This window comes from Bos javanicus, chromosome 7, assembly GCF_032452875.1.
Source record: "Bos javanicus breed banteng chromosome 7, ARS-OSU_banteng_1.0, whole genome shotgun sequence".
NCBI lineage: Eukaryota > Metazoa > Chordata > Mammalia > Artiodactyla > Bovidae > Bos > Bos javanicus.
Window position 1 is genome coordinate 48,210,521 of NC_083874.1, and position 26,149 is coordinate 48,236,669.

Consider the following 26,149-nt stretch of genomic DNA (forward strand, 5'->3'; position numbering starts at 1 on the left):
TTGCATCCTTGTCTTAGGGTTAATGGCAACACCAGGTGCCAGAGGCCGCCAGTCCAGTCCTGACTGCTCAGTAATTAGCTCGGTGGTTTGAAGCTTCATTTCCCATCTGCGGTCTCAGTTTCCCCTCTGTGATGTGAGAAGATCAAGTGAAATGATGTTCAAGAGCTCCCCCCTACCCCCTAGCAGAACAAAAAGATTGATGCTAGGATTCTGATGGAGCAGCCTCCCTGCCCTCAGTGCTCCCCGTGAACCTGCGGCTCATAGAGGGGTCCTCCGTTAAGGCATGGACAGACTGAGGAGATCCCATGCAAGCAGAGCAGAGCAGTATCCAGACTGGCTTCTGGAGGCCCGCATGATACCTGATTTCAGGTAGCACATCACTTTGTAAATCACTAAAGGAGATGATGAGGACCATCACCCCTCCTAAAAGAATTTTCAGTTTTCCTTCAGGTCATGCTAAGGCACACAGAGGCTCCCATCCACCCATTGCACTTCCCAAGGACCCCCTCTCTCTCCTAGTGGTCACCTCTCTAAAAGCCCAATCAGCTGTCTATGTCTATCTCTTTGAAAAGCTTTCCTTGGGGATAAGGTCAATACATGGTTTAACTTTTGCTGTTTGCACTGGGCACTGAATTTACCTTCCATGGACCAGGGCTCATTAGGCCAGTGCCAGGCATCCCATGGCCACATGGCTGACGCTCCCATGGGGCTGAGCTGGACACCAGAGTCAGTTCAGGACTGCCTGCCATTCTAGAACAAGATGCTCAGCACTGTTGACCTGTTGGGCTAGACAACTGGAAGGGGTGGGGGCAGGGTGGGGGTGTCCTGTGCATGTAGGATGTTTGCAGCATCCCTGGCCTCAACCCACAGATGCCAGGATGCCCACAGATCCCATCTCATAGGTCTCTTAGTCCACAGTGTAAAAACAAAAAGTGTTTCTATAGACATAGCCAAATGTTCTCTGGAGGACATTTAAACTACAGCTCTAGACATATCAGAGGTATCAGGAAGAGAATCTAGGCTTTAGGGCCAGATGCACTGGGGTTCAATTTCTCCCTCAGCCACCACATCACTTACATGAACTTGGGCAAGGCCTCTTCTTTCCATTATTCTTTATTTAAAAAGTAAGGCTCACAATAAAAATTTTAAATGACAATATATGAAACATCACAAAGTAACGCTGCTTATGGCCCCCAGCCCACTCCTCAGAGATAAATAGTTACAAGTTGGTGTTGATCCAGACATTTTGCATGCAAATGGAAGCAAAATGGTCCATCAATTATGTACATACACAAATACTTTTTTGTATTGAGGAGAAGGGGAAGACAGAGGATGAGATGGTTGGATGGCATCACCAACTCAATGGACACGAGTTTGAGTAAACTCCAGGAGTTGGTGATGGACAGGGAGGCCTGGCGTGCTGCAGTCCATGGTGTTGCAAAGAGTTGGACACGACTGAGCAACTAAACTGAACTGAACAAATATTTTGTTTCACTTAAGTAAAATGAATATGCTTTTTTAAGGGAAAAAAAGGCAAATATGTTCTCTTTATAGAGTTGTCACTATTAATGACAATTAGATGCCTGGTCACTCACATTGAGCCACACATCCTGGAGTGTGAAGTCAAGTGGGCCTTAGGAAGCATCACTATGAACAAAACTAGTGGAGGTGATGGAATTCCAGCTGGGCTATTTCAAATCTAAAAGATGATGCTGTGAAAGTGCTACACTCAATATGCTAGCAAATTTGGAAAATCCAGCAGTGGCCGCAGGACTGGAAAAAGGAAGTTTTCATTCCAATCCCAAAGAAGGGCAATGCCAAAACATGCTCAAACTACCACACAATTGAGCTCACTTCACATCCTAGCAAGATAATGTTCAAAATCCTTCAAGCTAGGCTTCAGCAGTATGTGAACCGAGAACTTCCAGATGTAAAGCCGAATTTAGAAAAGGCAGAGGAACCAGAGATCAGATTGCCAACAAACACTAGATCATAGAGAAATCAAGGGAATTCCAGAGAACATCTACTTCTATTTCATTGACTATGTTAAAGCCTTTGACTGTGTGTATCACAACCAACTGTGGAAATTCTTAGAAATGGGAATACCAGACCACCTTATCTGCCTCCTGGGAAACCTGTATGCAAGTCAAGAAGCAACAGTTAGAACCTTACATGGAACAATAGACTGGTTCCAAATTGGGAAAGGAGTATGTCAGGGCTGTATATTGTCAACCTGTTTATTTAACTTATATGCAGAGTACATCATGTGAAATGTTGTGCTGGATAAAGCACAAGCTGGAATTAAGATTGCCGGGAGAAATATCAACAACTTCAGATATGTAGACAATACCACTCTATCGGGAGAAAGCAAAGAGGAACTAAAGAGCCTGTTGATGAAAGTGAAAGAGGAGAGTGAAAAAGTTGGTTTAAAACTCAACATTCAAAAAACTATGAGGCATCTGGTCCCATTACTTCATGGCAAATAGATGGGAAAAATGTGGAAACTTACAGATTTTATTTTCTTGGGCTCCAAAATCACTGTGGACAGTGACTGTAGCCACGAAATTAAAACACGCTTGCTCCCTGGAAGAAAAGATATGACAAACCCAGACAGCATATTAAAAAGCAGAGATATCACTTTGCTGACAAGGAAGTGTATAGTCAAAGCTATGGTTTTCCCTGTAGTCATTTACAGATGTGAGAGCTGGACCATAAAGAAGGCTGAGTGCTGAGCAATTGATGCTTTCAAACTGTGGTGCTAGAGAAATCTCTTGAGAGTCCCTTGGACAGCAAGGAGATCAAACCAGTCAATCCTAAAGGAAATCAACCCTAAATATTCATTGGAAGGACTGATGCTGAAGCTCCAATAATTTGGCTACCTGATACAAAGAGCTGACTCATTGGAAAAGACCCTGATAATGGGAAAGATTGGGGACAGGAATAGAAGGGGTTGACAGAGGAAAAGATGGTTAGACGGCATCTAACTGACTCAATGGACATGAGTTTGAGCAAATTCTGAGATAGTGAAGGACAGGGAAGACTGGCGGGCTGCAGTCCATGAGATCGCCAATAGTTGGACACAACTTAGCAACTCAACAACAAGATCCTTGTATGCACACATCTTTTAAAGAGGAACAGATGGTACTAGTATACAATAGGTGCTCAATAAATGGTAATTATTTTTTTTAACAAGTATCAACTTAGCACTTGCTTTGTGCTCTACCCTATACCAGCTCTAGAGATACAGAAGTACACAACACACACAAGCCTGCTTCTAAGATCACTGTTTATCAGGGACACGAACAGTAAATAATTCTGAAAAATTATTAGACTATAGCCGTCTAACAATGCAAAGCATAAATTATTAAGAAAGTGTGAGCTACTATAGTCTAAGGTCAATGAGAGGAGGTTTCCTTGAGTAAGTAACATATACCATGACCTCAGGGATTAGCCAGACAAGGGGCTAGAAATATGCTAAGCAGAGGGCACAGAGAGTGCAAAGGCCTGGGTTCAAACTATTTGGTAGTTATTAAAATATTATGGTATTAATACTTAAAGGAATAGGCAAACAGTCAAGGGATAAAATAACTATCATTTACTCTATCTTAGTTACAATTCTCCTATCTCCCTTCACACTATAACCACCCAGATAACTTTCCACTTTGTACATTTAAAGACTCAAACTCACATAGGAAAACATGGTTCCAAGAAAAAAGAAAAACATACAAAGAAGAAAATATAAATAACAGTTATTAATAAACGAAGAGCTAAGAATATTCTACAAAATGCTCCACAATTAACTAGACAGCTAGCATTATCATTTCTGACTGACACCTACCGCCCTCCCCCTCTTCCAATCTGATGGTTCAGCCTAAGCGGTACTTGGAAGCAGGGATGGTCCCTCCCCTTCTCCTCCAGAGCAGACTATCTCAGTGTTGACCAGATGCAAACACTAGGCGTGTCCTTTCTAAACACATAATAATCCATCTTTATCCGGGAGTTGCAGCATCTCTTCCTTGGTGTCTGAGATAGCATAAGGTTCTAACTATCTTGAGAGTCACTATTTGATATGCTAACAAAACCACATTTCATCCTGAATGCACTTCAGATTTCTCCCACAAAACTACTCAGTCCGATGACAGGATTTGTCAAAGCACGCCTTTGGGGCTGTGGCAGGGGATCCAGGGATGTGATGCTAGCCTTTGAATCTGGAGGAACACTGCAGGGCTATTCTGGAGGGCAGAGACCAGCCTCATCTATTCTTCCAGCCCCTCAGTGGCTTCTCTGTGAAGAAGATAGCTCTCCCTGTTCCATTCTATTCACTGCCCTTACTCGATCATCTGAATGTAAGGCAAAATCATTTCTTTCTCCACAGAGGACACCAGTCTCTCAGCAAGCGTCTCACACTGATAAATCACACTGCATTTGGAAATTTACGCCTGTATCTGCAGCTCTGGCAAAGTAAAACACGGCACCACGGCCATTTATTCCCTAGCCATTCTTGCCAAAGACAATAGAATCTATTCAAATGCATGGAGCAGAAGCCTTAAACTGATTGAATATGTTACTTTCCTTACTAGGAAGACCCAGCAATCCAGCCATTTTACTTTCTCAGTCGTTTATATTTGTAATGGATGAGGCATCTGATCAACCCCATTTGCCAATCAGGAATCCATAAACAGCTGCACAGACATAACTCGGTATACTGAATCCACTTCAGATGTACCAACTAGGTGAGTTGTTTGAGGAAATCCTAAAGGGGACAAATTCTATCATAAAATAACTTATCACTTCTCAACAGACCTGTCTTACCACAGAACTACATAAATTCAAAGTCAGAAACGATATCACTGGTAAATACCCGTAGCCCCATCCAAAGACTGGTTCCCTCAACAGGGTGGTTGGCCAGTCTCAGGTGTGCACCCCGCAGCTGTGATGACTCGCCCCGGCCCCAGGTGGTCCATCCCATCCCCACACAGCCTGGGGTGTCGAAAAGCCAAACCTGAACTCAGGCAAAATTCATCACTCTGCAACTCCACCCACTGCTTCCAGGGCTGTTCTGTGGAGCCAAATAGACTTCTCAATTCCTTCTCTACCCAACAAATATCCAAGCGCAGCTATTACATCAGAAGGAATTCAACACTCCATGCACAGTGCAGGCTTACTAGCGACTGGCCCACATCCCTGTGCTTTATCACCCTGCCCTTACTTCCCAAACTGTACATAAAGCACTTGAAACCCTTTCTGGATGAAGAAGTCTACTCCTTGCTGTGATAACAGAATGATGAATGTCCACCCTAATCTCACAATGTAATTTTATCATCACAAACTGGGACTTTCTCTGCCAGCCTAATCACTGATACGACTGACCTCACTAAAAGTGAAAATCATCATTAGCAGCAGATGTCTGCCAACACTCATATGGCTCATACCAGCAAATTGTATTTTTTCCTAAGGGAAAAATAAATGTGTTTATTTTTCAAATATTTTATCTTAGTAGTATTGCTGAGAAGTGACATGGCTGAAAATTAGGCATTCTATGAGTTTTTACTGGGTTCTTAATGAGTACTTTATAACACTTGCTTGAAAACATTCCAGAATAAAACTCCTGTGTCTATGTGCTGTGGCACTGTCCCCAAACCCTTCTACCATGAGCACCCCTTCTACTGTGAGGACTCTGTCAAAGAACACCTGTAAATGGCACCCCTCTTCATCTTCCACAGGTAGCCATCCTGCTAATAGTCCTGTTGATGGTGGAGAATTTCCTAACAACTAAACCTAATATGAACTTGGGAATACCTTTAAATAAAACATGAATTTTATTGAGCACATCAGCATCTGCACACATTTGAAAAACAGGAGTGTAAATGCATGTGTGTGTGCAAGGGAAGTTTGTCCCATCTGCATGAGGCCCCAAATCACATTATAAAGCTCCCACGTGACACCTCTTTGACCCCCTGAGTTTCTAGCAGTATGTAGGGCAGGACGCTGATGTTCATAATCACCCACTGCCTATGGGTCTGAATTCACCTACAGGCTTGGCATGCAGGAAGGTGACTATGCATTCAGGCATCATGGTTCTGGATCAGATTCTGAATGTCTGACTGAGAATGGGCTCTACCCACCACTTGGCTGATGAAGGAGATCCATTTGCTTCTGCTAATCGGCAGCACAGATCCTCTGAACTCCTTGTTTCTGCCAGGAAAAGCCCAGAACTCTCTGTTCCCAATGCTAATCAGTAATGAGAAACAGAGTATTCCCTGGTGGAGACAGGGATCCACTCTTCCTGATGTCAATTTTATCTGTGTTATCAAGCCAGACCTTCAGAAGACTGTATTAGTCTGGCTTATCATCAAATTACCTTACAGAACTGCATTTTGGCACTAAGCCATTGGCATATACTGAAAGACCTTGGACGAAACAATTGTAAAAACTTACAGTGGTATTTACTGTCAGACATTGTCAGAAAAGTGGTCCAGGCTCACACAACTCCCTTTTTGAGAACTCACTGGAGGAAGGCATCTCCAGTCTCCGTACCAGAAACACCTAGTATTTCTCATGAAAATCTGCCTTATTTTCATCTCTCCTGCACAGACGAGTGTGTACTCCCTTCCTTTGGATATTAGGATGCCCCAGGGCCCGCTCTAGAATTGCACGGAAACATACTCTGTGTGTGTTTTGAGTACTACCCTTGCTGCAGCTTTATTAATTCACTTACATTTTTTCCTTAACCCACACATTGTCATCCATTCATTAACTGGTACTACACATTCCTGAAAGTCACCTTTTCATGAATGAGACAGAAAAAATTATCTTAAAAAAAAATGTCAGGTAATCATCATTTGGTTACAAATCTGAGGACAGATGAGTGACATTTCAACTAAGTTCCTGCAGGGAAACTGAGCATTTACAGACCTTACGGGACTGTAGCAGGAGAAGTCAAGTGCATTTATCGCCACGTTTTGAAGTTAGAGGGAAAGACAGGGGCTGGAGTAGAGGGCAAGGCTCATGGCTGGCATAAACCCTAGGCCACTTCAGGGCCATAATGTCACGGCTCAAAACAACCTTCCACCTAACTGCAGTCTTCTTTGGGCATTCAGAGCATCTGACATTTCCCACCGTTCCCTTTCTACCAATGTTTTTGGGCCAAAGAAGAGCAGGAGCAGCACAGAGCCAGCCATGCCCAAGACTCATCTGCTGAGTGCTCCTCGGGTCAGGCTTCCACCGCCCAAGGCACCGCCCCCACCCACCCCACAGCAAGGACACACTCACTGCCTAACACCATCACCCCCAGATCAAACGGGTTTGGCTCCGGCTCTTTGGGACTCGGTTTATGTTTCTAAATCCCCGTGGCACCATGTTTCATGAGTTGTGTGAGTGCTGGAGTGCGTGAGGGAGGGCAGGGGTGTCTTTCCCTCTTCTGGAGATTAAAACAATCCATCTGCAAGTGGTGCGGGTGGCTGCAGAGAAACAGCAGTAATAATCCAGCACTCAGCCAGGGGCTGGGCTCCCCTGCTCATTCTACATGGCTGCAGGCCTCCTGGTACCCAAGCGCAGCCTGGCAATGCGGACTCCATCCAGGATGCATGTCCCACTCTGCCAGGCGCTGCCTCTACCCTCAGGCCACCCTGCTGCTCCAAGTCAGAGGGACCCCAAGAACTCATCAGTCTCCAGAGCCAACACACCACAGGCAAGAGACAAGGTCTGACGACGAAGCCCTCGGCTCTCCTCTAGGAGAACTTACGGACAATCCGAGCACACATTTACCCTCTTCTCAGTTTGTTTTTAAATAATAGACTTACTTGCTAATGCCAATGAACTAGGAGTTTTCACCCACATACAAAGACTTCTTCATTTCAGGATCCTCTGCAGAAGTCAGAAGCCCTGGTGATGCTGGCCCCCAGCTGCTGAGCAACAGCTGGGTCATGGTTCCTCTCTGGAGGTGGAGTAGGTGTTGGCTGGTCCTAAACCCCACCCTCCTCCCTATATCCGGCACCAGACCTACCCCACTGTTCGCAGTCCCCACTCTAGGGGTATTTGAAAAACAGAAGGATCTTGACAGATACTTGGGGACAGAGGGAAACAGCCTGCTTACATTTCCTTTCTCTCTTTTAATCAATGTATTTTTTTTAAAGCATCCTATCAAACTTTACTTCTGTAGTAACCAAAGTTCCCCTCAGCTCTTCCCATCAGATGCCACCCCTCCAGTTCACCTCCCAGCATCTACTCACCCTTAGAAAGGCTCTGGGCTACTTTCTCCCATGGTCCTTTTCATGACCCCCACTCCAGGAAGGACTGGCTGTTCCACCCCAAGCCACCCACCATCTGCAGGATTCTGTTGGGGGGCCCCAAGCACGCTCCCGGGGTTATCTTATTTCACTTGTCTCTCTCTCAGCTACACCAACAACAAGTGTCCCCAATGAAAGCTGCTGTCACATTCCTCATGTCCCTGCACAGAACCAACTCAGCACCTACTAGGTGATCAGTAAGTGCGTAACTGAACAATTCACTGATCAATTAGCTCCCACACAGAAATGGAGGTGCAGGCACAGCAAAACTCCTAGGAACCTTTGACACTGAGAATCCAGAACAAAACATCAGTCCTCCTCCTTTCACCAAAGCCTCACTCCCTTCATCCTGTTCGTGACAGTGAAACTGGATCAGGCACTACATCTGGAGTTTTACAGACCCCTTGTGTCACAGGTGTGAAAAAAAGTCACAATTTATTTTATAGATAAGGAAATTGAGGTCCAGAGAAGCGAAATGGTTGCCTAGGTTCACACAGATACTCGAGGAAAGAGCTGGAGTTGAACTCAGCCTTTGAGACTGAGAAGCCCAGGGTCTTCCCAGTACATCACACTGCTTTTCATCATACATGGTTATTAGGGCAGCATGAGCATTTGACAAGCCTCCAGCAATGAACTGCTCCATAACACACAAAGAAGACCTTAGCAAAAGAAAACTCTCCATCTTAGGCAGAAGAACTATGGGGACACAGGTGATTCTGGCGATGCTTCTCCAAGCAGCTATCTGCCTGTTGTGAAAATGCACGAATCCACTCTACAGTCTCTGGTGAGGACAATTTCAACAGCATTATGGATCAATTTTGAAATTCAACTGACATTTTTTTCCCCTGAGAATTTTCCCAAACCAAGGCTGTTTTATTAAGACTCAACAGATACTATATAATTAATTCAGGGGCTGTTGTTCTAGCAGATGGAATAACAAGAAGGTTTGGGCTTTGGGTTTTGTTTTTTTTTTTATATAAAACTAACACTACATTTCATGAGTTGGGGGAAAAGTAATAAACATGTCTTTTAAATGGATCTGTTCATGCTGTAAGAACCTCTTAAATACAGTAATAGAAAGTGATGGTGACCCATAATTGCAAGAGAAATTTTACCAGCCTTCATGATTCCCTGTGATTCCATCCAAAGTGTATAACACAACCCAGAATGACTTTGCTCCTTGGTCTGAAAGCACAGGGTGCTGGTGGCTCCTAGAGGAGCCAGAGGAACCTGAAGCTTAAACCCGCACTGTGGCCACCTCCCCAGGCGAAGATAGAGCCACTGGGGGTCCCTGGCAGGGCTGAGCTGAGAAGAAACTGAGCTTTCCTGGGCACATGCCACAGGCCAACTCCCTATGCTGTGCTAAGTCGCTTCAGTCATGTCCAACTCTTTGCGACCCTATGGACTGTAGCCTGCCAGGCTCATCTGTCCATGTGACTCTCCAGGAAAGAATACTGGAGTGGGTTGCCATGCCCTTCTCCAGGGGATCTTCCTGACCCAGGGATCAAATCCATGTCTCTCATGTCTTCTGCATTGGCAAGTGGGTTCTGTACCACTAGAGCCACGGCCAGATCCAACTCCCTGGCTCTCAGCAAACATGAGCTCACTCAATCTTTTTTTTTTATGTATTTATTTGGGACTACACTGAGTCTTTGTTGCTACACACAGGCTTTCTCAAATGGCAGCAAGTGGGGGTTACTCTCTACTTGCAGCACCCAGGTTTCTCGTTGAGGGGGCTTCTCCTGCTGTGGAGCTTGGGCTCTAGGGTGCTCGGGCTTCAGGAGTCGTGACATGTGGGCTCAGTAGTTGCGACTCCTGGGCTCTAGAGCACAGGCTCAGTACTTGTGGTACACAGGCTCAGTCGCTCTATGGCATGTGGGATCTTTCTGAATCAGGTATCAAACTTGTGTCTCCTGCAATGGCAGGAGGATTCTTTACCACTGGAGCTCACTCAGTCTTCACAAATGCCCACCAGACACATATTACCAGCCTAGATAAGTCAGATTTCTGCAGTGGATGTCTCAGTTCACAGGGAAGTCGGGATTTGAACTCAAGACTTTTAAATTCTTTATTTCCTCCAACCCTTGCAATGCCCACAGGACCCCGTGAGAAGACAAAGTACCTTCTACTTTAGCACTTTTTGCTTCTCATTCTGAGCCTCCCCTCCCTATCCCTGATGGTTAGAAGGCCCATTTAAGTCCATTGGTTTTATTGAAGTGATATTCATACCTCATTGATTAAACTGTAACCTTTGAAATAAGAGCACTGGGCTTCAGATTTTTCATTTTTCCATCCTTTTGAGGAAAACATATACAGATTCTATTAACATGCAGCCAGAAACCATGATAGCTTGGCTATCAGAAGGTAAAGACCTCAAAGGCCACCTGGTCTGCCCCTTTTATTTCAGAGGTAGGCAAAGAGAAGTCAAGAAACGCCACATGATTTGCCGTAAGTTTCACATTTTAAGAGCGGCAGACCCACCTAGGTCTCCCTCCAGGGAAAACCACTTCTCCAGTCAAAGGGCTGGATGGATGAATAGGTCAATATGAGTTAGAAATGCTAAGACAGGGCTTCTCTGGCGGCTCCATGGTAAAGAATCTGTCTGCCAATGCAGGAAATATGGGTTTGATCCCTGGTCTGGGAAGATCCCACATGCCACAGAGCAACTAAGCCTGTGCACCACAACTATTGAGCTTGAGCTCTAGAGCCCAGGAACCACAGCTACTGAAGCCCATGTGCCTAGTGCCTATGCTCTGCAACAAGAGAAGCCACTGCAGAGAGAAGCCCCCATGGTGCAACCAGAGAGTAGCCCCTGCTCGCCGCATCTAGAGAAAAGTCTGCACAGCAATGAAGACCCAACACAGTCAATTATAAATAATTTTTTTTTAAAGAAATGCTAAGAAAAAGCAGCCTGCAACAGCAAAACTAATGAGACAACACAGAAGTCCACCAATAGGGGAATAAGTGGATAAATTAAAGTAAGATAGTACAGTCAGTTCAGTTTGTTCACTCAGTCATGTTCAACTCTTTGTGACCCCATGGACTGCAGCACAGCAGGCTTGCCTGTCCATCACCAACTCCCAGAGCTTGCTCAAACTCATGTCCATCAAGTCAGTGATGCCATCCAACCATCTCATCCTCTGTTGTCCCCTTCTCCTCCTCCCTTCAATCTTTCCCAGCATCAGAGTCTTTTCCAGTGAGTCAGTTCTTCACAACAGGTAGCCAAAGTACTAGAGTTTAGGCTTCAGTCCTTCCAATGAATATTCAGGACTGATTTCCTTTAGGATTGACTGCTTTGCTTTGATCTCCTTGCAGTCCAAGGGACTCTCAAGAGTCTTCTCCAATACCACAGTTCAAAAGCAACAATTCCAACCTGGGCCAGTTCACCCCTCCTTAGGCAACCTGGTGGTCCCCCCTCCCGGGAGGTCACCATATTGATGCCGAACTTAGTGTGGACACCCGATCGGCATAGCGCACTGCAGCCCAGAACTCCGAGAGACACTGATGTATAGAACAGTCTTATGGACTCTGGGAGAGGGAGAGGGTGGGAAGATTTGGGAGAATGGCATTGAAATATGTATAATATCATGTATGAAACGAGTTGCCAGTCCAGGTCCGATGCACAATACTGGATGCTTGGGGCTAGTGCACTGGGACGACCCAGAGGGATGGTATGGGGAGGGAGGAGGGAGGAGGGTTCAGGATGGGAAACACATGTATACCTGTGGCGGATTCATTTTGATATTTGGCAAAACTAATACAATTTGTAAAGTTTAAAAATAAAATAAAATTTTAAAAAAAAGAAAAGAAAATAATGTGGAGTAATAGTGGCAAGAATAAGCAGTCTTATCTAGTTCCTGACAATAATTAATGTGATTTGCATGGTCTGCTATTTAGAATCACATTTTCCAATGAAGCAACAGTTAGAACTGGACATGGAACAACAGGCTGGTTCCAAATTGGGAAAGGAGTACGTCAAGGCTATATATTGTCACCCTGCTTATTTAACTTATATGCAGAGTACACCAATGAGAAATGCTGGGCTGGAAGAAGCACAAGCTGGAATCAAGATTGCGAGGAGAAATATCAATATCAGAAAGTGAAAAAGAACTAGAGCTTCTTGATGAAAGTGAAAGAAAAGAGTGAAAAAGTTGGCTTAAAACTCAACATTCAGAAAATGAAGATCATGGCATCCAGCCCCATCACTTCATGGCAAATAGATGGGGAAACAGTGGAAACAGTGACAGACTTTATTTTTGGGCTCCAAAATCACTGCAGATGGTGACTGCAGCCATGAAATTAAAAGACGCTTACTCCTTGGAAGGAAAGTTATGACCAACCTAGACAGCATATTAAAAAGGAGAAACATTACTTTGCCAAAAAAGGTCCATCTAGTCAAAGCTATGGTTTTTCCAGTAGCCATGTATGGATGTGAGAGTTGGACTATAAAGAAAGCTGAGTTCTGAAGAACTGATGCTTTTGAACTGTGGTGTTGGAGAAGACTCTTGAGAGTCCCTTGGACTGCAAGGAGATCCAATCAGTCAATCCTAAAGGAAATCAGTCCTGAATATTCATTGGAAGGACTGATGCTAAAGCTGAAACTCCATACTTTGGCCACCTGATGCGAAGAACTGACTCATTGGAAAAGACGCTGATGCTGGGAAAGATGGAAGGTGGGAGGAGAAGGGGATGACAGAGGATGAGATGGTTGGATGGCATCACTGACTCAACGGACATGAGTTTGAGTAAACTCTGGGAGTTGGTGATGGACAGGGAGGCCTGGCGTGCTGCAGCCCATGGGGTCACAAAGAGTCAGACATGACTGAGCGACTGAACTAAACTTGCCTATGTTTTATAAACTTTATCTTACTTACAAAAGTTCCTCCTGTACATATGTTCCTAAAATTATTATTAAGGATAGCTGCTGAATGTTTATCAAGATGGCTTTTCGACATCTATTGACATGTTCACTTATGTTTCTGCTTTAATCTGTTGAGGTAATGAGTCTCATTGCTTGATTTCCTGGTACTAATGAAACCTTGCATGCTTGCAATAAACTACTTGGCCATAGTTTAAAAACAAACAAACAAACAAACAAAAAAAGCAACAATTCTTTAGAGTCCAACTCTCACACCCATACATGACTACTGGAAAAACCATAGCTTTAACTAGATGGACCTTTGTCAGCAAAGTAATATCTCTGCTTTTTAATATGTTATCTAGGTTGGTCATAGCTTTTCTTCCAGGGAGCAAGCATCTTTTAATTCCATGGCTTCAGTCACCATCTGCACTGATTTTGGAGCCCCAAAAATAAAATCTCTCACTCTTTCCATTGTTTTCCCATCTATTTGCCATGATGTGATGGGACCAGATGTCATGATCTTAGTTTTCTGAATGTTGAGTTTTAAGCCAACTTTTTCACTCTCCTCTTTCACTTTCATCAAGAGGCTCTTTAGTTCTTCGCTTTCTGCCATAAGGGTGGTGTCATCTGCATATCTGAGGTTATTGATATTTCTCCTGGCAATCTTGATTTCAGCTTGTGCTTCATCCAGCACAGAATTTCTCATGAGGAACTCTGCATGTAAATTAAATAAGCAGGGTAACAATATACAGCCTTGCCGTACTCCTTTCCAGATTCGGAACCAGTCTGTTGCTCCATGTCCAGTTCTAAGTGTTGCCTCTTGACCTGCATACAGATTTCTCAGGAGGCAGGTGAGGTGGTCTGGTATTCCCATCTCTTTAAGAATTCTCCCCACTTTGTTGTTTTCCACACAGTCAAAGGCTTTGCTGTAGTCAATAAAGCAGAAGTAGATGTTTTTCTAGAACTCCCTCTTACTTTTTTGATGATCCAATGGATGTTGGCAATTTGATCTCTGGTTCCTCTGCCTTTTCTAAATCCAGCTTGAACATCTGAAAGTTCACAGTTCATGTACTCTTGCAACCTGGCTTGGAGAATTTTGAGCATTATTTTGGTAGCGTGTGAGATGAGCGCAACTGTGCAGTAGTTTGAACTTTCTTTGGCATTGCCTTTCCTTGGGATTGGAATGAAAACTGACCTTTTCCAGTCCTATGGCCACTGCTGAGTTTTCCAAATTTGCTGGCATATTCAGTGCAGTGCTTTCACTGCATCACCTTTTAGGATTTGAAATAGCTCAACTGGAATTCTATCACTTCCACTAGCTTTGTTCGTAGTGATGCTTCCTAAGGCCCACTTGACTCCGCATTCCAGGACGTCTAGTTCTAGTTGGGTGATCACACCACTATGGTTATCTGGGTCATAAAGATCTTTTTTGTACAGTTCTTCTGTGTATTCTTGTCACCTCTTTTAATATCTTATGCTTCTGTTAGGTCCATAGTGTTTCTGTCCTTTATTGTGCCCATCTTTGCATGAAATGTTCCCTTGGTATCTCTAGTTTTCTTGAAGAGATCTCTAGTCTTTCCCATTCTATTGCTTTCGTCTATTTCTCTGCAATGTTCACTTAAAAAGGCTTTCTTATCTTTCCTTGCTATTCTTTGGAACTCTGCATTCAAGCAGGTATATCTTTCCTTTTCTCCTTTGCCTTTCACTTCTTTTCTTTTCTCAGCTATTTGTAAGGCCTCCTCAGACAACCATTTGCCTTTCTGCATTTCTTTTTCTTGGGGATGGTCTTAATCACTGCCTCCTATACAATGTCACGAACCTCCGTCCATAGTTATCCACGCACTCTATTAGATCTAATCCCCTGAATCTATTTGTCATTTCCACTGTATAATCATAAGGGATTTGATTTAGGTCATACCTGAATTGTCTAGTGGTTTTCCCTACTTTCTTCAATTTAAGTCTGAATTTGGCAATAAGGAGTTCATGGTCTGAGCCATAGTCAGTGCCCAGTCGGATTTTTGCTGACTGTAGAGCTTCTCCATCTTTAGCTGCAAAGAATATAATCAATCTGAATTTGGTATTGACCATCTGGTGATGTCCATGTGTAGAGTCTTCTCTTGTGTTGTTGGAAGAGGGTGTTTGCTATGACCAGTGCCTTCTCTTGGCAAAACTATTAGCCTTTGCCCTTCTTCATTCTGTACTCCAAGGCCAAACTTGCCTGTTACTCCAGGTATCTCTTGACTTCCTACTTTTGTATTCTAGTCCCATATAATGAAAAGAACATCTTTTTTGGGTGTTAGCTCTAGAAGGTCTTGTAGGTCTTCATAGAACTATTCAACTTCAGCTTCTTCAGCATTACTGGTTGGGGAATAGACTTGGATTACTGTGATACTGAATGGTTTGCCTTGGAAATGAAGAGAGATCACTCTGTTGTTTTTGAGATTGCACCCAAGAACTGCATTTCAGACTCTTTTGTTGACTATGAGGGTTACTCCATTTCTTCTAAGGAATTCTTGCCCACAGTAGTAGATATAATGGTCATCTGAGTTAAATTCACCCATTCCAGTCCATTTTAGTTCACTGATTCCTAAAATGTCAATGCTCATTCTTGCCATCTCCTGTTCAACCACTTTCAATTTACTATGATTCACAGACCTAACATTCCAGGTTCCTATGCAATATTGTTCTTGACAGCTTCGGATTTTACTTCTATCACCAGTTACCTCAACAACTGGGCATTGTTTTTGCTAGTACATTGTTAGTACAATGGAACATCACAATACAAAGACATTAACTATATCAACAAACAAAAACCCTTAAAAACAATTTTCAGTGAAATAAACATGTCAGAGAAGAAAACATACATCTGTACAATAAAGAGCAGTGTTTATAGATATGCACATATGACATGAAAGCATAAGAATGTGGAGAGAAAAGCATGTAAATGAAATGGTCACCTTCAGAGAAAAGAGAATGGGAAAGAGGGACCAAGAAGGGGCCCCAGGGTGATTTCAATCTTGCATCTGATGTTTTATTTCCTTAAAATAAGCAAACAGGCAAAGGCAGCCAGAGATGAAAGATAAAACTTTCAACTTGATCTAACTTCAAAGCGGATAGGCTGAGCTACAGCAGGAGTGAACCAATATTTGAATTAACAGGGCTTGGCTTCTTCTCTGGCAGAACTGACTCAGAAAATTTAAAAATCAATACTCTAAATTTTTAAAAATACTAACTATTGTATCGTCGTAATCAAGAAAGTGAAGAAGATGGCCAGAGGTGAGAGGCTGATGTGGCTGGAGTGCGAGGTGAATGTCTAGGGCAGAAAGTGGTTATTTTGAGCAAGAGTATTTATTTCTATAAAGGAGAAATAATGGTTCTTAAATTACATGCGAAGGCAAAGGTGAGAGGGAGGAATCAAGCAGACCAAACATGAGGGAACCTGGAAAAAACTATGAAGATGTTTCCCACAAACCAGACCAGCTGCCTCTGAGAATCAAGGGATCAGATAGGATGAAAAGATCCTTAAGCCCTGAAAAATTCCTAAGGCCCTGTGAATGCAAGTCAGAAACTCCTCTTGGAGTGAGGTTAAATTCCCCATCAAGAGGAAAGCTATGGAGATTTAAGATTTCTATTGAACCTATCAGGTAAAACTTCAGATTAATCTAGAGGGGAAAAAAAATTCTCCTAAAGTTTAGAAATAGGCAACCTTGCCTCCCCCAGGCACCCTTTCAAACTCTGATAAAACACGTTGCTGTGATAGTTCATGGGCCTCTGGTTCCAGAAACACAACTCAAACATGGGAAGGCCTCTATCCTTTCGAGTTTTAGAATTTTCGCCTGAAAACAGTGCAGGGCTTTGGTGAGGATTTGAGCTTGTCGGGATCTTGGTATAATAGATTGGAAGTCAAAGGGCAAGGTTTTTCTTCTTTTATTCTATTGAAGTGAACAGCGTGAGTGAAAGGGGTCCCTGCCTTTCGAAGCTTTATTTTTATCTGGAGATCAATTTCTACAAGTTCATATTCTGCTCTGAAAATCACCAGAATCATCTGAGATTTAGTCACAGCCAGGATGCTCTGGAGGAACAATAATCAGTATTCACTTCAGAAGGAAAAACATTATCCTTTAAACCAACACCTGCACACTTTACCTAAAACATTTCCCTATTCCACATTAAAAGAACCCACTTGTCTCAAAAAATCTCCCACGATAAAGCCCCTTCAGCCATTTTCCCTAAAATGGTTTGTCTCATCAAGTAGAAATTCCTACCCAAATAAGTCAGTGGGCTCTTTCCTGAGTAGACTATGGTTATAGGATGAAACCTTGATTCATCTGCATTCCAACACTTGAGGACATCTTCAGGTAACCAGAATTTTATAGTTAAGTGATGTATTGGTTATACACATAAATTGCCTCTCAATCCCCCAATACCACCACTACAACCTTTTATTTGGCAAAAGCATCATGAATAAGCTCCAATCTTCTTTTTCTAAAAGGACTGGTCTAGAAGTTCAGCAACTTCTTGTTAGAAATCACTTCTCTTCTTATTCATTTCATCCCCTCCCTCAAAGCAATACCTTTTATTTTTGTATCACAGTATTGTGGTCCAACCTATTATTTCTTTTCTTTCCCCTCCAGGCCCTTTGGATAACCTTCCCCATTAGCCACCTGATTCCATAGGTAAAGAGCATGTTTGTGACAGCACCTTCAGCATCACACTCAAGGGGATGCCAATCAGCTAAGACTGGGGGTGCCCTGATCCATGGTCCACAGACATTGAATGAGGCCAAGAGGTAGTAAAAACTGTCACCCCAACTAATACAGACCTACGTAACTTATGTAAACACTTGAGATTGACATTGTATGGATTTCTCAGTTTTCTAGACCAACTCTTTTCACTTTCACACCCCCACCAGCCCACTTGTTCCTGCTTCCCACCTTGCCCCATCAACCCCAGTACACACATACTCTGTGCCAGTATAAGAGCTTGGACGGATGACTAATGACTTGTAATTCCAAGTGTCCCAGGAGAGACCTTCCTTAGTGTGGTCCCTAAACATTAGCTCTTGTAACTGTTGAATGGATGAATGAACATGAAGAGCCTGAACCTTTTCAGCCCCGATAATGAGGATGTGCAATGACTTGCCTAGTGTAAGACAGGTTGGCTCTAATCTAGCCCAGGAGCTCCAGTTAGCATTACAATTGTGAAGGCTTCCCAAAGGGAATACACAATGAAAGAAAGAGAACCTGTCTCGTATACAGGGTTATTGTTACCATCTTTCTAAATTCCAAAACCAATACAATATTGTAAAGTTAAAAAAAATAAAATAAAAAAAAGAAAGAGAAGCTGAGTGGGAAGGGAGAGAAGCAACAGGGAGAGGCAGCCAACAGGAGGAGGAAGGAATGGAAAAGATCCATTACTGACTAAAACAACACTCATGGAACACTTACTATCTGCCAGACACATTAACTCATTCAATCCTCTCAAGGCTCTCATTGTTGCCATTTCCAGATGGGAAAGTCTTAGGATCAGAGAGGTTAAGCAACTTGCCTAGAACCACACAGCTAACAACTGCCAGAGTCAAGTTCTGAAATTGGAGGATCTGACTGAAAACCCCAGGACCCCATACTGCACTTACCGAAGTATATGCCGCAGAATAGACTTCTTTTGCTGGATATATGATAGATGTGGGGTGAAAAAAATAATAAGAAAAACATGTGGTCAAAGGCAAATTTAGCAAACGGTAAGATAAATGGGCTTCTTTCCTAAAAGACTTCTCAGAGCTTTTAAATTGCTAACAAGCACTGCAGCTCTCCAAGAGACGAACAGAGCATATGTGTGTCCCCAACGGATTGGCACAGGGACTGTTTTCGTGGGGAAGCCATCTTGCTGGACCAGATGTCACTCTCAGAAGCATAAACCTCACGTCTGCTCCACACCCACTGTGTGCATGCAGGTTTGCTGGGGGCCAGTGGAGGGAACGTGCCAAAAGGCAACAGCGGCAGAGGCCACCCCGAACTCTGGAATCGCCCCAGAGCTCTCCAGGCTCGGCCAGCCTCCTGCAGAGGTCCACCCAAGGGTCTCTACTCCTGCCCACAGAAGGCAGGAGGCTGTTTGCCTCTGCCAGCTGCCCCCTCCCACCTCACAGCAGGGCCTCTATCTTTGTGGACTTCACAAGGGAAATTTCTCACCTGAGTTAATAATCATTGCCTTCAATTCTGAACTCCTCTCTGGCCCTTCTGTGAGGAGATTTGGCATTAGGCGTTAACAATCAAAAAAGGATAGACTACTTTACCCAAATCTCAGAAAGAATTCTCAGAAAAGCCTGAAGGTGATGGCTATTATACTCCCCTGACAGAAGCATTACTGATTCTCCTAAAGATAACATGCTGAAGATGTATTCGGTCTTGCAGAAGTCCTCCAGGCAAGGCGCTTTTCTTCTAACTACCGTGGAGTTGTTATATGGTAAGTGCCTACTCTATGAAGCCCTGTTGTTCAAAGTTCAATAAATATCCATCAGCAGGGAGAGCAATTACAGGGAAGTTAACTATTTCTTGAGTATTATCTGTGTCCTGACTATTCACACCAATACTTGAGATGGGAGCTTCAGGGTCTCTCCGAGGTCAACCTACAGAGCTGAATGGTTAAGCCTGACCACCAGTGACCAAAGCCTAGGGCTCCAAGGCAATGGAGAAGTTACCTAGAGTCCTGTGTGAGGGGCATCATTTAGAGGTGGGTCTTAGGTTCCAAACCACTGCTGTTGAGCCACCCAACTACATACAGTCTCTAAAACAGTGGTCTCCAACCCTTTTGGCACCAAGGACAAGTTTCCTGGAAGACAATTTTTCCACGGACCAGGGAGGGGGATGGTTTGGGGATGATTCAAGCACATCCAGAGCAAACTTAGGGAGATGGTGAAGAACAGGGGAGCCCAGCATGCTACAGGTCATGGGGTCGCAGAGTCGGACAAACTGAGCGACTGAACAGCAGCAACCACAAGCACATTATGTCTACTGTGAACTTTCTCTCTAATCTACTGCTGCCATTTATCTGATAGGAGGTACTGGACCACGCCCCGGAGCCTGGGGACCCCTGCTCTAAAGAGCAGCCCTCATGCTATTACTCCTCTGCTCCAAAACTTTCTATGGCTCCCCAGTGTCAAGAAAACAAAGTCTAAAAGCATCAGGGAAAGCAGGGAGAGCATCAGTATGAAATGTCCTTTACAAGCTGCCTTGAGTACACCCATCTGGCTATACCCTACCAGAATCTCCTATGCATGGCCTTCCTTCCTCTTTTCTCTGCCTGTATTTCAAGCACAATCCACACCCACCTCCATCATGAAGCCTCTTCTACCTCCATCCCACAGCATCCTTGTCATCAGGCCCTCTAAAATGCCTTCCAGCAATTCAATTCCCATGAACTGAAAGTCCTCCCAACCACAAAACTGCCTAAACCACGTTGGATTCTCTTTCAGTGTAGGAGGGAAAAGACTTTTCTCTGCAGCTGATGATCTCCACTGGAGTTTGGCAATCCTCCTATTTTCCAGAAGATGAAGTGTTTGACCCCTTCCGTGCCTATGGTTTATATTTTGCCAGCCCACATCAGCACTGACATAGTAACCTCCCATTTTTATTGAGCGGCGCTCAGTGTAATTGATGATATCTGCTGGGGCTGATACTTTAAGTGAAGGCTATTCTCAGTCCTGCCACCACCCACTGCCCACCCCACCGTACTCCACCCCAGCTCAGGATATAATAGCCAATAGCAGTTACACCTGAGCTACAAAGTGGGGCTTCTCAGCAAAGGTCCTCAATTATACCCAGAAAGTCATGAGGTTTTCTGTGAGGATTTATCTCAGCAGATCCAGTTTTCAAACCTGCAGAGCTGGAAAAAGAGGGAGCCAGGGCAGGAAGATGTTGCATAGAGCAGCCAAAGTTCTTTAGAGAGAAAAATCCCTGTCTGGGCAATTTGGTTAAACAGATTTAAATAGTATGTTCAAAGGAAGCTATCACTTGTATCATATATGTAGATATATCATTTACATATATCAGCTGACAAATATATGTAAATATGTGTATAACCTATCCCAATGTATACTAGTAAAAATTTAAATGCCTTTTCCTCCTTTGGTAAAGTTTTAATATCTGTTTGCAGGCCTTGAGGGAGAGTAAATCTGACATTTACTAACATTTGATCCTTACAGAACTAGAACCTAAGTCCTTCTCTGGGCTGGAAAGCGCCAGTGCCCAGTCTCCATCACTTGTGTAGCTCCATAAGCAAACTCCTAGTATGAGTGTTTGCAGAAAGGCTCATTTACCAGGTCACACAGGGAACAGGCTGCTCTATATCTGAGTGTTCTGCCAACATGAAGGTGTCGCCTTTTAAGAAATTTTGACCATTTTTGATGGAAAACATCTAAATTACAAACACCTTCTGATGCTTTATTGTGATGATTCAGTCACTATAAAAGTTGTCAATTCTCCAAAGACTTCAAGAAGGCCAAGAGGAATGTATAGGCTACAGTACATAGATTCACAAACGGTTAGACGTGACTGAGTGACGAACACACATACACAAGAGGAATCTGAAAAGATGCTCATCACTGATGATTATCAGAGAAATGCAAGTCAGAAGCACAATGAGGTACCGCCTCACACCAGTCAGAATGGCCATCATTAAAAGTCTATGAACAGCAAATGCTGGAGAGGGTGTGGAGAAAAGGGAACCCGCCTACATCATTGGCAGGAATGTAAAAATGTAAACTGGTACAGCCACTATGGAGAGCATTATGGAATTCCCTCAAAAAAATAAAAACAAAGTTGTCATACGATTCAGCAATCTCACTTCTGGGCATAAATCTGGAAAAAAAATGAAACTTATTTAAAAATATACAAGCACCCCAATGTTCACAGCAGCACTATTTACAATAGCCAAGACATGGAAGCAACCTAAGTGTCCACAGATAGATGAATGAAGAAGATATGGTATGTGTACACAGTGGAATACTACTCGGCCATAAAAAAGAAGGAAATAATACCATCTGCAGCAACATGGATGGACCTAGAGATTATCATACTGAAAGGCAAGATTCTATGATACCACTTATATTTGGAATCTAAAAAATAATACAAATGAACGTATTTACAAAACAGAAACAGACTCACAGACATGGAAAACAGACGTGATTACCAAAGAGGAAAGGATGGAGAACAGATAAATTAGGAATATGACATTAACAGATACAAGTCACTATATGTAAAACAGATAAACAACAAGGATTTACTGTATAGCACAGGAGACTCTATTCAAACCTTATAACAACCTATAATGGAAAAGAACTAGAAAAAATATTCATATCTAAGTATAATTTAACCACTTTGCTGTATACCTGAAACTAACACAATATTTTAAGTCAAATATACTTCAATTAAAATTTTATATTTCATTTTTTAAACTGTTGATGTGTGAGGCCCTTGAAGTCCACTAAGATGGTGGAGTCCACTGAGATGGTGCAGCCCAGACAGGGCCTCCAAAGAAAGCCTTACCTGTCCACAACACACATGTGCACACCCACTAAATCTCCCACCTATAGACTCGCCCGCACACACCTGCATCACAGCCTTTAACATACCCCACTGCAACTGCCGACTGAGCTATTTCCCCACTCCTTACTGTGAGCTCCTCCTGGAGAAGGAGCCAGAAATAAACAGACCATAAATCTTCTGTTTTGTCCCCAAGACCTGGCTTTGTGCTTGTGCACACAGTGCTAGGTCAGTGAACATTTGAGAATGAATGAATGCATGCATGTATGTATGAATGAATAAAGTGTTGCACTACTTGAGGGCATAATACACTAAATGTCTCTGCGGACATTTTAATGCCAATTTTGCTTACAAGACAACCAGAGTCCAGATGGAGTGACCTATTAAAGCGACAAAGGAGAGGGCAGAAAAGGGCGCCTTCTATCACGTTACACATCAATGCCTTCCCTGACGTCTTTGTGTCAAGTTGACCACTGTGATCACATCAAATACTCAAGCTACAGAAATGAAGCTGGTTCTCAGAAGTGTGAATCTTTGAGACCTAGTAGGTAACATGTTCCCTCTGAGTTGCAGCGTTAATTGCATATACGTACTTAACACCATTTCAGCAGCAAGGTCTGTGCTAAGGGCAGCCACAAATGGAACAATAGGAACAGGGACGTGATTCACAGCAGGCCTTCGCTGCATCTTAAATAACTCCCAGGAGGACAGAGGTGGTGATTTACAATGGCCCTCAGAAGCCTGGCTTTGTGCTTGGAGGGTGAGTGGAAAGAGCCCTCTGAGGGCTAAAACCCAAGCAGTCAGTGAACCACCTGTGAAACAAGCTTCTACTTAGAAACCATGAAGAAGTTATTTAAACAAATGAAATATCAATGCCCTTGAAAGCCTCCTGGGATTGGCCTATTTCTAGATAAGAAAGTTTCATGTTTGTGGCTCATGTGAATTGGACAGCGTCTCTAGGTACAGTCAGTTCCATGAATGAAATCACTGGATTCAGCCCAACAATCCACCAGGTTAGTCTGATAAGCATTTTACTATTTTGTTTCTTTTTGTGTTTGTTTTCTAACAAAACCAGCCAATGATTATAGTGGTCAATTCAATAAAAATATTATTTAAATCTTAGACAATCTCAGACAAATAACCAACTTGATAAAATAATTTCTATCACCCCAATCTATTTAGTCCCCCAACGTGGGTAAAATAAGTCAGCTAGCTGGCCTTTGTGGGAAGAGGAAGTTAGCAAGCAAAGAAGGAAATATGAGATCGCATTTTTCCACGAAATATACAACAAGAAATAGTGCATCCTTTACCTTGGTCAAAAGGCTTGTTGGGATTCCAGTTTCTGAAATAATCATCCTATATAAGGAAAAAAAAAATAGAAAACAAAAGTCAGATTTCAGGAAGTTTCTCATATAACTGCACAAAAACCTGCCTTTCCCCCCACCACCTCCCAAAACACAAAGGAAAACGCTAAGGGTTCAGAAATTTTTCTAAGGCACTCACGTGCAACCAAAAGTATCAATTGCCTTTTCAAATTCTTGTCTTTCAAACTGTATGGATTATACACTAGGAAGAGTTAATACATTTCAGCCTAGTATGGAAACAGCACTGCTCTTCCCGGTTTGACAGATAAACCCAGACACCTTCTAAGTGCAAGATGTATTTGCTATCAATTATGCCGCAGGTGATGCCTAGCTGTTCTCACTTGGGATTAAGCCTCTGTGTTTGTAACCACTGATAATTCAACTGTCAACATTTCTCCTACATGGAGACATGTAACTTTGGTGCACAGTTCCAGTTTTCTAGCACTTCTCGAAACTAAAAACAGAGGGTCATTCAAATGTGAGAATTAACCACTGGCATATATTCACCTTAATACCATTTGTTCTGGTTGTGTAGATAAAAAACAAAGGCTGGCCAATCTGGTTGATTCATAACCGTGTCTTTCTTGCATGTAGCTTGCCTCAGTTTATGCTCCAAGGCTAGACAGTTGATCACGTTGAAATTGTAAGGGTCTAGGTCACTCACGGCTCCATCATCCTGTTAACCTCTTCCTCACTTCTAATAACCCTTCCCCTCCAAACCTTCATTATCCACAGTTTCTCTTCTCTGTCAGCCTTCACCCACTCCACTGCAGATGAGCACACCCCCTCTGCCAGCTCAACTCAACTGTCTGCAGCATGCAGGGGCCCTGCCCATGGACAACTTCCCCACATCAATTTTAGGGCATGTGCCCCCATTCAGTTAATTTCCTCCAGAGTATATTCAAACAATTTGTGGGACGTGGTTTTGGCTGGCACTCTGCATGCTGCAGTTTCATAAAGCTGTCCAAAATGAGGCCTGGATTTCTCTTCTAGAAAACCTCATTTACACCAAAGTACACAATTAGTTTCAACTATGGTCCATGCTCTCTCCTGTGACCATTTATCTCCCATACCATCTCTTTGCATTTTATTGGTCTCAGTGTCATTCAATTACCTGGCTTTATTAGATCCTTGTTGAGTTCACCTAAGCCCTTAAATAGATTTTAGGAAACTGGATTTAGAGTAAAATCAGAACATTGCTTCTTGGGTGGTGATTCCATTTTCCAGGGCATGAATAAACATGAACAGGTTCCTCTGGATCCTGGGGATTCAGCATTAAATCATGTTTAACTCCAAGGAATTGGTCCAATTTGCTCTGGCTTTAATTTTATGCCATAACTGGCCTTCTCAACTCAGCTGGTTAGGAAATCTCTGAGGTCTACACGATGAAATAGCACTGAGAAAGTTTAAAATAATCCCTCTGTCACATCTCTCTCCATTTATTATTTTAAATACAATCCTCATCTCTTGAATTATGTGGTTTGAAACTCGGCAGCCAAAGTTAATGGTTCTCAGCTAAGGGCTGGATGATCAGTGGGAAATTTACCACCTTATTTCTCAGGTTGGATGGCCAATCTACTCTTAGCAAGTGAACATAAGCAAGTGACTCAAACATTCTGCAGAGAAGGCAATGGCACCCCACTCCAGTACTCTTGCCTGGAAAATCCCATGGATGGAGGAGCCTGGTAGGCTGCGGTCCATGGGGTCGATAAGAGTCAGACATGACTGAGCAACTTCACTTTCACTTTTCACTTTCACACATTGGAGAAGGAAATGGCAACCCACTCCAGTGTTCTTGCCTGGAGAATCCCAGGGACAGAGGAGCCTGGTGGGCTGCTGGTCTATGGGGTTGCACAGTCAGCCACAACTGAAGCGACTTAGCAGCAGCAGCAGACATTCTGCTATTGACAAGGGCAAGAATAGAGATAACCTAAGATGAACTTATCCTCACTATTGGAGAAAAAAATAACAAAATCTCCATCCTTCCAGCTGTGGTCCATAAGTGCCCTCTGATAAGGATGGCATCACCTAATTACAGTCTGAAATCACATGAACTATTTTCCACTTGAACATGCTCCTTTAATACATGGAAGTCCT

General features: G+C 43.2%; 1 protein-coding gene across 2 annotated transcripts in view; it reads right to left on the reverse strand.

The window, feature by feature from the left end:
• The window catches only part of SPOCK1 (SPARC (osteonectin), cwcv and kazal like domains proteoglycan 1), a 584,625-nt gene that overhangs the window by 321,691 nt on the left and 236,785 nt on the right, over positions 1–26,149 (reverse strand). For both annotated transcript variants that reach the window (XM_061423580.1, XM_061423579.1), the window contains one exon: positions 23,999–24,044. In XM_061423580.1, the coding sequence (XP_061279564.1) occupies positions 23,999–24,044 (46 nt within the window). The remainder of the gene's footprint in view (positions 1–23,998; positions 24,045–26,149) is intronic.